This window comes from Lepidochelys kempii, chromosome 18, assembly GCF_965140265.1.
Source record: "Lepidochelys kempii isolate rLepKem1 chromosome 18, rLepKem1.hap2, whole genome shotgun sequence".
In the NCBI taxonomy this organism is placed as follows: domain Eukaryota; kingdom Metazoa; phylum Chordata; order Testudines; family Cheloniidae; genus Lepidochelys; species Lepidochelys kempii.
In genome coordinates, this window is record NC_133273.1 from 21,586,992 (window position 1) to 21,601,421 (window position 14,430).

Sequence of the window (14,430 nt, forward strand, 5' to 3'; positions counted from 1 at the left end):
CAGCCATCATGGGAAGACATTTCTCCAGATTTATTCCTAAAGGGCCATATTCAGACCTGCTGCAAGCAGGTGCAACTCCATCCAACGTCAGGTCAGATTTGCTTACGTTACTAATTCAGAGACACACGTTGCCACTAGGTGTCTGTGTGGGGCTTCTGGTGAAGCCATCTGGAATTGCACATACTCAGCCCAGGGCAGAATTTCAGTCCTGCCCTTTACTGGTCTCCTGGGGACATTCAGAGACATGAGAACCTGTCAGAAATGCCAGCTGTCATACCAACCCTCTTGTTGGCATATCTTAAAAGCAAGGGTTGCTTCAAATTCTCCCTCTAGTGAGAGTAGGTCTTTGCTTGTGTCAAACAGTATCCCTCTTTAATTGGAGAAACCTGGTTAACTCTTCAGCCTAAACTAAGGTAGTTTTTTTTTTCCTTTTTAAAATCAAAGTTTGAAAGATTTCGAAGCAAAATAATTCAGGCCACATACAGCACTGCAGGCTCCAAATCCCCCCAAGCTGAAATTAGCGATGAGGAGGCACTAGAGGCTATGCAGGTATGTGATTCAGTGTGGAATGATGCTTCTGCTTGGACCCCTGAGCTGGGGACCTGCAGAGAGGTGAGGGGAGAAGGAAAAGTTTAACGATCCTATCACCTCCACGGCTAATGCTGGATTCTCCTGTGAATATGTCTGATTTCCAGAGAATAATTAGTGAGCGGCTGGATTTTCATCAGATGCTGAAACAGAAGGGTGTGAAGGTCCCGTCTCTCTTCAGCACTGAGCCAGCAAATCTGTCCTCTCCTAATTCTAAGACCAACAAAAAGAGTCCTGTGAAATAGGGCCTTGTACGCTGAGAGCTGATTCCTGCAGCTGAGTCACAGAGTCAGAAAGGCCCTTTCCCCTGAGGTTCTTTCCTGGTTGCATTTTGGTTTTTCTCTGGTGTTTTGTTTTTTATTGACAAATTAAACAATTAAATCGGACTTCAACTGCATTCTGTTAAGCCAGCTGATCTCTAATTAGTCTACACTGTTGTCTCATAATTGGAGTTGGGGACTGGAATCAGCGCTCAATTTGCCATAAATCACTTATTCTCTCGGATTTTCCATCTGTAGAACAATCTCCGCCTCACATGGGAGGTGTGAGAGTTAATGTGAGTTTGCAAAGTGCTTTGGGGGTCCTTGGATAAGAGGAGCTAGAAAATGAAAATGATTCCCTTTGTGGGCACACCACCTGCTTTGGCCAGGTTATTCTATTGCTGCTCATTGTGCTCCTTTTAAACACAGGGTGCAGGCATAATCACTGGCTCACCAAGCTTCTCTGGCCTGAAACAAGCAGGCCTTCCAAACTTTCCAGATTCTAGCAATCACATCCAGGTCATCTCTGAGCATATTGTACAACAGGATGGTTCCCACCCACTGCTAGATATCACTAGCGCTGGCAATCTAAGCTTTAGTAATCAGTCTCCCCTTTCCCAACCTTAATGCTAAGCCACTGTGCCAGGCTCTCATACAGTGTCACTGCCAACCTCCCATTCAGCTGTGCACCCTCTAACCCACCATGGAGTTTGGACTGCTGCAAAGCCAGCTTTTATTTCAGGTTAGCTGAAATCTGTTCCTTATCAACTTAAACTGAACCAGAATAAGCCACTCTTTTTTTAAAAATAAGTGTCCACACAGGAGTTTGCATTGACTCAACTAAACTGGTTTAAATTCACATCTTTAGTTAAACCAGTGCAACCCACCATGTAGACAAGCCTGAAATGTCTTTACAAACCTAAACATCCTAGTGAGGTTTTAGGTGCAGATTCTGAGACTGGTCTCCGTTTTAGTGGACACAAGTTGCGGATAATAGATTTATGGGTATAACTGGGAACTTAGACATCTACAAGGGCCTAAAATGCCAGCACAAATAATTGCCGATGAAGAATTGTCCTTGCAGTTTGGTTCCTGCAAGACTGAGACTCAGGGCTGGGCTGAAAATCTGGCCCTTAAAATGTTAGTGTTCAGTTTTCCTCTGCAATAAACACAGTAGGTGGTGTGTGTTCCTGGATCCCCATTTCAAATGTCATGGCCAAATTACTTTAACCCTCTAGCGGTGAAGTAATCACCTTAGTAAGGCCTGGTCTAGAGTCTCTTATCTCTGGTATGAAATTAAAGTTCAAAATTAAATTAAAATTATCAGTTCAAGATAAGGAACATGGACCAAGCTGTGCATTTTAAAGTGTGGTTCTTAAGGGTAAAAATGATGCCTCCTTACTCGGCTAATCTGCCTGTGCTTATTCAATCATGTCTGCTGACTTCACGGGCTAAAATTAGGTTGCACTTTTTAGCTCTGTAGCACTCATACAGCTTTGAGAGCGGGACCTGGATTCTATTCTGGCTCATGTTCCCTTAGCAGAATTATTAATTGAGTTCCCATTGCAAAATCTTTTTTGTCAGCGATGTGTGAGCCATAGAAAACCAGCTTGATTTTCAGATACCAAGACAAGTTTGCAGGGCTGGCGATTAGAAAAATAAAATCTTTTGGATTGCAAAGTGAGCGACAAACACGGAACCCCACTCTGTCATTTCTACAGAGTCACTTTTCAACTGTACCTTATTGCCATTAATAACAGCAAACTAGAAACCTGCCTTTGTGACCAAAATTTTAAACCAGTTCCATAATCAATGTGATGATCACCTCCTTGACATGCACATGATTATTCTGTTCTAACTAACAGAACAGGTCAAATACCCTAATATCTACTTCCCGGAAGACTTCCCCGTGTGCATCATGCCAATTCCGTGCTGTCAGCAGGTAGCTCCAAAGCCAGTTACAAATCGAAATTGCATGTTTGTGTTTTACCCCAACCAAGATCCACACTTATGAATTTCCCATTGGACAAAGTTATTCCAAATGCATAAAACAGCCTCCTCATCTGTACGAGATTTCTGGCTGAATTATGTCACAGTAAATAAAAGGTCTGGTTCTTCAGGGCCTGGACCTTGTGACCTCATCTACACCAGTGTAAAGTGGTGATGAAACGCTGCCAAATTAGGATTCTCCACTCACTTGTACCATTTCACTCCTACTTTGCAAAAGGGCACAGGGTGACAAGAGATTCAAACCCAAAGCCCTTAGGAAGGCTAAGGATACAAACCTCTCTGCTACAGAACAGAAGAATAAATTCACAACTCAGATGGTTGCCTCATAGTTATTTGGAAATGAAATGCATCCCCGTGTGGCAGTCCCAGCCCTTTGCCTGGAGTTCTACAATGCTTGCATCCAGAGGTCTGTTGCAAAGGTCAACCAGGCTAAAGTACATTTTCCTCGTGAGCTTAGCACCAGGCTGAATCTCCATGACTAATGTCTGCCACTGCCCTCTTCAGTCTGATCTTTGCATTGTTCTAGGTGCTGTCTTCACACAGCTGATAGTCTCTTGGAAAACACCATTGCCGATGGTAGTGGGGGATGTGCCATTGCTTTTCTCTTCAGTTTTAATATTTCTAATACAACCAAACACAAAATCAACTTCCTTTTTGCATTTCTCTGTGAACTGACTACTGATGAGAGATGCTGGACTAAGGGTCCTACATGGGCAAGCGCCGTAGAACCCTGACATTGGGCCTCCACTCCAGGCTGGAGTGGACTATCTCTGGGGACAAGACAGGAGTTAATTTCTGAGGCCCCTTCAAGTGTGCCCTCTCTGCTGAGATGGATGATCTAGCTGCCAGTTGTAAAGGTGATTTTGGGATGCTGACACCTGCCCACTCAGTACTGAACTGGGGCTTATGCCTGATTTCAGACAGGGCACCAGACAGCCTTCAGTTGGAAACAACAGACCAGAGCTGCATTGCAGCAAGCAATCTGGCTGTGTGAAAGGCTCTGTATCCCATCAGCAACCTTCCCCCGAGCTGTCCAGTTCCCTAATCTGCACCATTAAAGAGAGAAGTACAAGTGTAGGATTTTGCTTCAGACTGATAGTGCTGACTAGATCTCTGATGCACTGTACCTATTCTGATCTCACAACTCTGATGTAAATCTGGAATAACTACATTATGTCAGTGGAGGACAGAATGAGAAGCTCTGGATCTAGCCCAGGAGGAGTAAGGGCTGCGGGCAGGATTTCAGGGATTACAGAATATTCAAGAGTTTCCCCTGCTTGTTGTCCAGCTTCTCCCAGGGCCATGCACACCTTTCACTGGAATCCCAATGCTGTGATGGCACTGAGGTCAGAATGCTGAAATAAAGGAAGGGCCAGATCCAATGGTCAATGTTTCTGGTGGTAACCCTTATACTCCTTCCTCAAATCAAGCCTTTGGCATGCATTCTCCATTGCATGCACCTCATTTGCCTTCAGATGGAGTGGGGTTAAAGAATTTGCATGTGGGAACTGTGGAAATTTTGCCCCAGCAATTTGGTGCTTAGGTCAGAATGTACGGAGTCAGCCAGCTGTAGCTGGCACCTGTGTTTTTGTGCTGAAAGGCTCTGAACTGATGGGCCCCGCCTCCTTCCCTGCTCCTCCTCTAATCTTGGTTTAATACAACAGCACACGCAGGAAACACCGAGGCTCAAAAGCTCACAATCAACCCAGCAAGGAAAGAGCTCAAGGCAAAGGGTTATTTTTCTCCAAGAAACAGTGTGGAGCAGAGTCAGAGAAGGACTTTGATCCTCAGGTGAGAGCACGCTGCAGCTTTAAACACAGTCTCTGGCAAACTCGCTTTTCTTTTCTTACTTTTTTTCACTTTTCCACCCAATTTTCAGGGGTAGACTTGCTGAAGCCCAGCTCTGTGCAGACGTTAAGAGGAGAGGAGGAGTATAAAATCCAAGCCCATTCCAGTGGTAAACTACTTTTTACTGGTTGGTTTGGGGGAAATGGAGAGAGGCAATATGGCTTCATTTTAAAAATCTCTCAGCCAGAAGTAATGTGTCTGCTCTAGCCAACTGGTCAATATGTTATTTGAATATACTGATCCCTGGAGAGGATGTGAGACCTTTGGATCTGGAAATCATACAGAAGGCAGCTAGGGAGACACCTGAAAGGAGCAGCTCCTCAACATCCCAAAGTGCAAGGACTGACGTTGTGCTGGGTCCTTCCCTGGGACTTTAAAGGAGAGTAGGCTCCTTGTGTCACCCCTGTACAGGGACAATGGCTTTTATAAGTGAAAAAAACACCATCAGATTGAAAACCAGGGGCCAGATTCCCAGCGGGGCTGCAGCTGCAGAGTGTTGATATAACCCAGCAAAGTCAGGCAGTGGAGAGTCCCCTGACAGGGAGGAATTCTCTTGTGGCACAGGGTGCCTCCTGCCCTGCACAGCTTCCCCTTCTCCAGCACAGGAGGTGCAGCCTAGCAAAGAGGAGGCTTGGCCAGGACACTGTTGTGTCTGGCTGTTAGTCTGGGATAGTCCTGTGTGGCCTCTGGAGATGGGTGTGAATTAGAACAGCCTTCAGGCTGCTCTAACCCACTTTCCAGCAGCGCCAAGATTGGACAAATGCTAAAGTGGATTAAAGCCACCTTTGACCCAATCTGATCCGGCACCATGCTGGTCAAAAAGGGGCATCTTTAAAAATGTAAAAATATTTTGAAAAATTCCTCACAATATGCCAGGCTCATGCCAAGTTGCAGATGATAGTAAATGTTTCTAAAAACCTGCAAGATGCTACAGGGATATGCACAAAGAGGCATTTAGATCGCAGAGCCAGAACTCTGAACGGAGCTGCTGGGTCTCATCGCTAACATGGTACGTTAGCAAACACCAGTGCGACTGCTGGCACTAGCAGGTTTAGAATTTGGACCTTAATCAGGGACATTGTTATGTCAGCAATGCCAAGAACGTAAAGTCCTCTATTTACAAAACATAGGCTAGGGTCCAAGTGAAAATAATCACAGTTAAAAGGGCAAATTGAAAATACCCCCCAGGCAGCATAATTCCTCTCGGTCCTGCCCCATCTTCTCCTTCCCAGTTCTGCCCCATCTGCGTTCCAGGTCCCCTTTCTTTCCCAGACACACGTCAATTAGTTGCATTTCTAGTTTTCTTTTGTGCTGCTTCCCATAGGGCCACCCTTTCTTCTAGCTCCCTTCTGCCAGGCATGGCTGTCTCACAGCACTGGGTGCTGCGCGCCGTGTCTCAGGAGCGGGAGGGCTGGGTCATAAAGGAGGTGGCAACAACAGGAGAATTTAAAAATTACTGCAAATTAGCTGTTGTAAAGCATTATCTGTTAAGTGCCGATGGCGTGTTCTCTACAAGGCACAAATATCTGGTACTCTCAGTCTGGAAGAGCTTATGACATGAGAAACAGACAACCTGCATTGCAAGACAGAGAGTAAGGAGTAACTTTAGATAACTCAGTCTTGGTGAGAATTTTAGGTAGGCTTCATAAAATAAAATTTTACGTTTCTGTAGGGGGACCTTTCACCATGAGAATCCCAATATGCTTCAAAAACCATGGGACATACATACATCTCCTTACTGAAGTGCAGACACCTCTGGGGTGTGGAGGGCAGCAGCTAGGCAGTCCTTACTCTGCAGGGAGAGGGGGCTCTTAAGCCTTCCAAAGATTTGTGGGTGTTTGGAATCTGGACCCGAATCAAATGCATATATAAGATTGAATGACTTGCTGGAGCCTTTCACCCCAGATTGTAGGTTTATTTGCTTGGGTGAATTGGTTTGATAGTCTCAGTCTAATTCCCAATGAACAGGTGTTTACACATAAAATTATCACGAGCCCAGTTGATTGATGTACTTAGATCAATAAATGGAATCTCAGGAGTGGTTTCACAGTCACCCATCCACTTTTTTTTAGGCTTGATCAAAGTTCCCGTTCAAAGTCCTGTCAGACTTTTCAGAGGGATTCCGTTTTAACCCTGATAGTAATTGGTACGTATAGCTGTCTCAATACTTTATGCCTGTATTTCTCATTAGTCTTGACAGCTATTGATCTGGAGTCAGTAAGAGAGTGTAACCCCACATGGTCATGCCCGGTGTCACATCATTGACTGTCATTGTCAGTTTCATAAGGAATAAAGGAGAATAAACAAAAGTTAGGAAACTGCATTAAGTTTTTCCTCTTGTCAAGGCATCAGCTTAACTTGTATCTGCCTTTGCCTCCTTCCTAGAGTCTTTTTCCTTCAACCTTTTCCTTGGAAGGATGCAGCCTCAAGACACAGGTGTTCAGTACAGCAGGTGGAATGACAGTAGTCGTGATGAAGTCAGCGTGAACACATCCACTGCTGAGGTGTCGGGATGTAAAAGGTGAGACCCCTGTGGCTCGGCTGCCTAAGAGGTGTAGACTCAACAATAGCTGTCCAGAACCTATTCCTCTTGCCAAGGTGTTCCTCCTGAGCTATGGAGGCTCCCTGCAAGCCCTCTTGTCCTTCTCCTTAGCCTTAGAGAGTCTGTCAACCTTTTATTCCTCTGTGCTGGAATTACAGAAACCCACACGGTTTGACTGCCCATGGTCAATCAGCAGAGTAGCCCTACATCCACCATACATGGTCCTAGAACCAGACACACTGTTCCCCAGGATCTACCAACTGCATTTCTGCAAGGCCAACACAGATCACCTCCTGGAAGATAATGGAGTCAAATCTTCCAGGATTGTCTTTGTCTCTCAGTTTATAGCAGCGCAGAAACACACAAAGGTTCCAATCACACAGTGCCACTGTTGTCAGTGAGATTAATGCCTGAGTATTGATTTCCGAATGGGAACCAAACTTGGAATTTTTAAAGCAGAGAAATTGGGCTCTACTCACAATCTAGCTGAAGTTACAGATATAGCTGGCTGCCACGTTACGATTTTAAAAGCTAAGATGTCTGTACACAATTCTAAATAATTCCTTTGTTCTAGAAAATTGCAAACAGTGACTCAGTGGCTTACAGCATCGTGATTCTTTCCTCCACTCACCCTAACGCATGGAAAGGAAGAGATATACGACCTTTCTCTCCCCCCATGTAGACTCTGTAAGAATAATAGTAACATTTATTTCTCTAACACCTTTCCCCCTAACGTGTTTTACAATAAACTAGAATCACTTCACTTGCCACTAAAACCAGCCACCTCTTGCCAGAACACAGCCACGCTACACAACAGTTCAGGAAGTGCTGTGAAGAATGTTGTGTTGAACAGAAGCTTCAGGGAAGATTGAGGGAGACAAAGTTTAATTACTCCAGGTGGACTGTACCCTGAATTAGGGCTAAGATTTCTACTCTGAGGAGAGATGCTGTAAAATCTTCAGTGATCACAAGCAGTCAGGCCCTGGGTTTTATATTTCATCCAGGAGATGGCATAGCCCTCGCAGCCCCTTTCACAGGGCAGCTGATCACTAGTGACTGGGTGCCACCTCCTGAATCACCAGCACCACTTCCAATACCAACCTGGAGTTTGACAGCAGGTCTCCCAGCCAAATAACAGGCTAAGTAGAGCTGACTGGGTTTGCTAATGCAGCCAGGATGACTACAGCTGTTCCTTATCCCTGTTTATCTCCCCAGAATCTACACTAAGCTGTGCACTGGGAAAATCGGCATTGCAGTTAAAGTGGTTGGAGGAAACATCCTCTTTTGGACGGTTTTTGTCATTGGCTACGTGACAGGTTACTATGTGCACAAGTGCAAGTAGAAGGAACAGTGAAATTCACCGGCAGGACCCCAGGCCTGGATTTCTCTGGTGCGGTAATCCCAAACCTCCTTGTCCAGTTCCCACCCGCAATCAGGCAAGTCACCAAGCATGCATGCAAGATGCAGGAATCTTCACTATGTGTCAGATGAGCACGCAAAAAGAACCATCAGCATCAGGGAGGTGCACAAAGCCAGTGCTGGATGCAGCACGTCTTGCTGCCTACGAGAAAACTGATCGTACAGTCGCAGCTGAAGGCTCAACAAAGGCAAAGGGGGAACTAGAAAGGGACGTGCTCTCCCTCATGAATCAGCAAAATGTGCTGTTTCCAAAACCTGTCACTGCTGCCAAAATGCCCTGTATTGCAATGAGAACTCCTCCCTGGTCCTGCGGTTTCCATCCTTACCCCTTATGACACCCCCATCAGCAGGGGATCTGGGTACCGGTTTTGCATGGGCATGTTTTCTATGAGCTTCTTAATGGCACCTGCATACCTCCTGGAACATCCATATGCATGTGAAAACACCTCCATTTTGTGAGCACGTAATGGGTAGCTGTGTGAGCAAACCTGTCACTGGGCACCCAACCCGTTTGTGCACCTGATTGCACGTGCAGGAGACTTTAATCCAAATTCCTTAGCAGTCACTGGAGCCCTTTGTTGATCGCTGGGCCGACACACATACACTTCTATTTGACTATGAATTTTCCAGGAGCAAGGTGCTGCTCCCTTACGTTTGGGATCTTTCTCTTTTCAAGCCCTTATTTCTAGCCTACACTTTACTAGAGGCTGCGAGTGCAGTGCCTGGATTCACAGGATTTGCTGAACCAACCTTTGAAACTTCTTTATGCTCTATCAGTCACGTCAGCCAGGAAGATTAAAGGCTTTTGCACACAACCCCTCTACTAACTCTTCAGGAAGGCTGCATGCCAGCTTCCAGCATAGCTGGGTTCATTATAAACCAGTGTGATGGGAACCTTTATTTTAATCATAACCTCACTGGCTTCCCCCTGCAAAGGAACCGGTTGCTCTTTATAATCATGTTAATGTTTCCTTTAGAAAACTCTCTTCCAGACCAGGGCTCTCCCACAGATTTTCAAACTGTGCAGCAGGCATGTAAAGCTCTGCATATTTCTGCAACAAAGTCAAATTGTTTTAAGCAATAAAAAGGAGATTTAAAGCCAACAGGCTGCCCATGTCTCTGATCAGTGCTGGAATATGTGTCTCAATGGAAAGGCATATACAGGGGAGACTACTGAAGTGTATCTTGCTGTCTTAGACTAATTTCCTGTGAACTGCAGCTTGAATAGGAAAGGTCAGGGAACTCTACTCTTGGAGCTCCCTGGGACTGTACATTATGTATTTGGGGTTCAACTAATTGAAGGTCCAGGGCTCCCGGTAAAGAGTCTGGGTGGGATCCAAATTCCAACCCCACCCCACTCAAGGCAGAAAGATTTGAGCTCATGCCTCTTCTAAACAATCCTGACAAGAATAATTCACCCCATCTGAGCACAACCCCAATTCCGATCCTCCAGGCAGGCCCTGCTGGTAGATCTTATCTAAGATGTGCATTAATGCTTTCCCAGGCACGAGGTGCATGCATGCAGCCTGGCCTGACACAACTAAGCAAAGGGGAGAGACTGATGCAGTTATTTCAGGGATTTAGTACAAGCCTGGTGCATTAGCCAAAGTTATGCAGATTCTGTTCTCTTTCCCCCACTCAAGGCTGTTTGCAAACAAAATGGTGGTAGGCCGTTGTTCTCTTCATGTCATTTTCATCAGCATATCCCTCTCTTCTTCCCCCAGGAGGCAGGGTTCCCTCAGGCACATGCTGCCTTTCCTAACTTCTGCTTCCTTCCCTCATTCCCCACTGGACCACAGCCCATGCAATGGAGCCTTTCGACAGGATGCTTGTAAGAGCAAAGATGCTGAGTCAACCCAGATCTGTGCTGTGGAAGGTCACACAAGGGAGAGGAAAAGCATTTGAGCAATGCTGTCAGCAGTATCTATTGCTCTGGATGGACTGGCCCAAGATGCATCTGTGGAAGAGACAGGCCAGCCCCCACATCGAACAGTCAGAGAAGCCACATTAGATAGCACAAACTGTAAACTAAAGCAGCACTGAGTATTTTATTTACCAAGGGGTCTGTTTGGTTTTTTTAAGTCACTGGTAAAGAATGAAACCTGATCTGCAGCCTTGGGGGCAGCAGGGCAACATAGAATGGGGCACTGGGTCAGGGCAGGTGCTCTGGAGACTTCAGGGTAACGACAGGATGAGACAAGGGAGCACTTTGGGTTTGATATTCATTGTACTCATTTCTCAACTTCCCCTGCTGCTGCTACCCACAATTCCATGTACTGCCCTGAAATAGCTTCTGCATCTGCTCACTAGTGTCACTGATCCCTAGGCCACTCTTACGTAGGGCTCAGAATCCTGATTATTGTGGGGCTATCTGGGAGTTTTGGAGGGTAAAAGCTGTTTAATAAGCTGGAAGCTCTCAGAGTGCTTTTCAGCCATGGATCTCCAAGCAACTCATTCACAGGACTGCTTATCAGAGGAGAGTGATTCATCCCAGCTGGGCTGTCTGGCAATCCCTACAGTGACGGTAAACACCTGTGGGGTAGGTCTAATTTGGCAGCCGTTGCCTCCTCTCCTGTTTACAATGGCATTGCTTAACTTTTCATGAGAGGAGAGATCTTGGCTTTCAAAATAACTTTTCACCAGCTATCTCATGAGCAAAATACATTCCTGACCTGATCATCTGACCAGAATGAAAGAAGCAAGCACAATTAAACCTGTCAGCCAGAAGAAAGCAACAGAGCAGAAAGACTGTACAAACCCTGAGATTTCTCCTCTGGCAATAGCCTTCACTAACCTGAGTTAATGCTGGCTTCATTTGCCTTAAAATGTGGTGCTGCTAGATGGGAGCTGCCTCTTTCCAAACACACCGTCTGACGCAGTTACTGTGGCCCTGAGTCGATGGTTGTCCAAAGTGCTAACCCAGAGGGGCAGGAGCCTAGCATCCTCTGAGCCCAGGAAGCAACAGTGCCAACTTCCCCACACTGCACAGCTGACACCCATCAGTCAGGGGTACTTTTAGGTCTAAGCAGAGAGTTCAGCCTCGATGGCAATCCTGTGCTCCCTCCAACAGACCACAAAGAAGGAAGCTAATGGGTGCTGGATGCAATGATAGTTTTGTGATGTGATCACCTGTCCCTCCAGCAACTGGGCTCAGACCCACCCAATTAATTTCACACAGGCTACCACGGAGTGGTAACTTTGGTTGCTGTTGACCTGGCTGAGATTTGAACCAAGCAATCTCGAGAAAAAAGTTATCAGAAGAGGAGTGATTGCATTTTAAAACACTGTATGAGAGCACACAATCTTTGGCGTTGGAGATCATTGTTAGAATTGATGTGTGGCAAATTGAGCCAGTTTCTGATCTTACACCTACATAAACCCAGAGTAATTCCACTCCAGTATCTAGCTAAGGTATTTTATGTGCTGACCCCTGTTGTATCTCATGCCTGACAGTAATAATGTGTGGAAGCAATTGTGAAATACAGTTATTACATAGCACACACAGGACATAACTTGTGACATAACTTGTGCCAGTTTCTGGCATATTGCTAGGGGCTGAAGCAGTTTTGCAGAGGAGGGAATATCACAGGCCAAGGTTCTGATGCAACCGTAACACCTACCTGCTGGTACAGCACTTGCAGCTGTATCTTGATAACTGGTCCATTACATATTTAGTCCTTTCCCCAAATATAAAAGTGGCATGTTCCCAAGGAACAAGATGTACTGCTCAGGAGCTTTATTGCTTAAAAGTATGAGTCAGCAGTTTGGCCAAACTGGACTCTACCCTCATCCCACTTCCACCACAGCTTCTGAATGCTACAGGCTTGTAGTTCTTGTTTGTTTTAAAAGGACACTTGTCAACCTGTTTTCTTGGTCCAGAAACTAGCTGTAACCTTTTAGGAAGCACGTTTCCTACGTGTCAAACATCGATTTAAACAAAGAAAAAAAAAATCCCATCTGTGCACCATTAAGTAAATGTTGCTAATAACGATGGCTTCTATTGCGTGACAGGCTCATTCTTGGTAATGTCCCACTGTCCTGCTGAAAGATCGTCTTCCACCTTGATTTCCACTTACAGCAAGACCTCTCCATCTAGATGGATCTTTCTAGTGCACCAATAACTATCGCATGTTGGTCCCAGTTCTGAAGCCCACTACGATCCTAGGTTACGTATTTCACTGTGTATACATTGGGCCCGCTCCTCAGCTGGTACAGATCAGAATAACTTTACTGATGTGAACAAAGCAATGCTGATTTACGCCACACGAAGATAATTTTTTATTGCTCCCAAACCCTCCAGGTCATGCTGAGGGGAATTATTTGTAATAAAATAACTGATAATTGAGTCTGCCTCAGCTTCTCCGGGTGACCGGTCTGCAAGGAAATGGTGAACTGTGGTACGTTTCGTATTTGAAATTACTTATAAACTTTTGGGACTGAACATTAGTGAACAGGTGCAGGTAGCTGTTTGCCAACTGGCACTGGGCTGGGGTAGTCACAGGGTGTTGATTCTGTTCCCTGATTGGATAATTTATTTAACCAACATCACTATGTTGCTAGCACCTTGGAGTGGGAAATTCACCAGTGGAAAATCTGCAGGCTGGTCCCTCTCCCTGTCCAGAGCATGAGCCTAGGGCCTATCTAAGGTTCCAGGGCACTGGGCTGGAGTATTTTTGCACTGGGTATGTAGCGGATTCCCAGCAAAGCTGCCGCACCGCTGCACGATCAGGATGGTGGTGTTCGGCTCCAGTGTAGGGCTCCCCAGGGCAAAGCAACTCTGGTTGATCTGCAGGAGCCACTCCCAGATGTGCTATCAGGGTCCAGCTGGGGGCTGGGCAGATCCGGCTGCCCTGGGACAGCCCTGCTTGGCTCCTTCCCTGGCCAGCAGTGCCCCTGCTCTTCCTTCGGGCAAGGCTCCACTGGCTCAACCCCCGCATGCCCAGGGCCCCTCCCCTGGCTGGCTGCCCCCACTCCCTGCCGAGTTCTTCAGGGGAGCCTCTGCCTTGGAGCACCAGCCCCAGCCGGCTCTGGGAGTCCCCGTTGCTTAGCAGGGACCTTCCTCCTCTGCTCCTGGGCCAGCCTGGCAGAACAATCATGCTTTCACTTACCGGCTGCTCCCATGGCGGAGCCGCTCCCAGCTGGATGGGGAATGGGGGGGGGGGGGAAGGCCAGAGTTTATGGTAGGGGTGCTGAAAGCGAGCTAATGAAACTGTAAACCACGTGTGTTCAAAAGCAAAATTCCTGCTCACAGCACAGCTCTGGAATTCTCAACAATTGCGAAATAATGCTCGGCTCATTCTGACGGCACCAGCCAACTTTTCACAGCGTAACCCAGGGTGCTGCAGCACCTGCCCAGCCCTAGTTCCCGCACCCACGTGCTCTGCTCCTTCACTCAGCTCCCAGACATGAGGGAACATCTGCCAGGAAACTATGCACCCAGCTGCAGTTAGCCTAGGCTGTGAGGGGCCACAAGGGTCAGCCCTCAGGGCACAGAAAGCAAACAGCAGGAATCCTGGCTCACTTTACAAGTGACCTGCACAAGCTTGTTTTCCAAGCAGTAACATAGCCCTGCAGCAGTGCTTAATTTGTGCCCTGACACCTCTGGGCATGGCCGTTCATATTGCCATCAGTTATGAAAGTAAAAAGATTGTTTGAGCCCTAGCACCTCCTTTGTTACCTATTAAGTAGTGCCCTCCAGGGTCTGCAAGCTCCCCTGGAGCAGGCCCTGAGTGGCTGCCAGGCTCAGCCTGACTCAGCTTACAA

General features: G+C 46.6%; 1 protein-coding gene across 4 annotated transcripts; it reads left to right on the top strand.

The window, feature by feature from the left end:
* Positions 1-18: 18 nt before the first annotated feature.
* On the top strand, positions 19-13,012 carry SMIM1 (small integral membrane protein 1 (Vel blood group)). 4 transcript variants are annotated; one of them, XM_073316387.1, is made up of 4 exons: positions 19-91; positions 4,523-4,649; positions 7,092-7,227; positions 8,464-13,012. In XM_073316387.1, exons 3-4 carry the CDS (start codon positions 7,124-7,126, stop codon positions 8,588-8,590), a joined length of 231 nt encoding a protein of 76 aa, XP_073172488.1. In that variant the 5' UTR covers positions 19-91; positions 4,523-4,649; positions 7,092-7,123; the 3' UTR covers positions 8,591-13,012. The 4 variants fall into 4 exon arrangements, with proteins under 4 accessions (XP_073172488.1, XP_073172491.1, XP_073172490.1 ...); XM_073316389.1 differs by lacking the exons at positions 19-91; positions 4,523-4,649 and adding exons at positions 4,734-4,815; positions 6,779-6,852; XM_073316390.1 differs by lacking the exons at positions 19-91; positions 4,523-4,649 and adding an exon at positions 467-549.
* Positions 13,013-14,430: the final 1,418 nt, after the last annotated feature.

Coding starts and splice junctions, on each gene's coding strand:
- SMIM1 (XM_073316387.1), top strand. CDS start 7,124: ATGCAGCCTCAAGACACAGGTGTTCAGTACAGCAGGTGGAATGACAGT. Junction 7,228..8,463: donor GAGGTGTCGGGATGTAAAAG/GTGAGACCCCTG, acceptor TTATCTCCCCAG/AATCTACACTAAGCTGTGCA.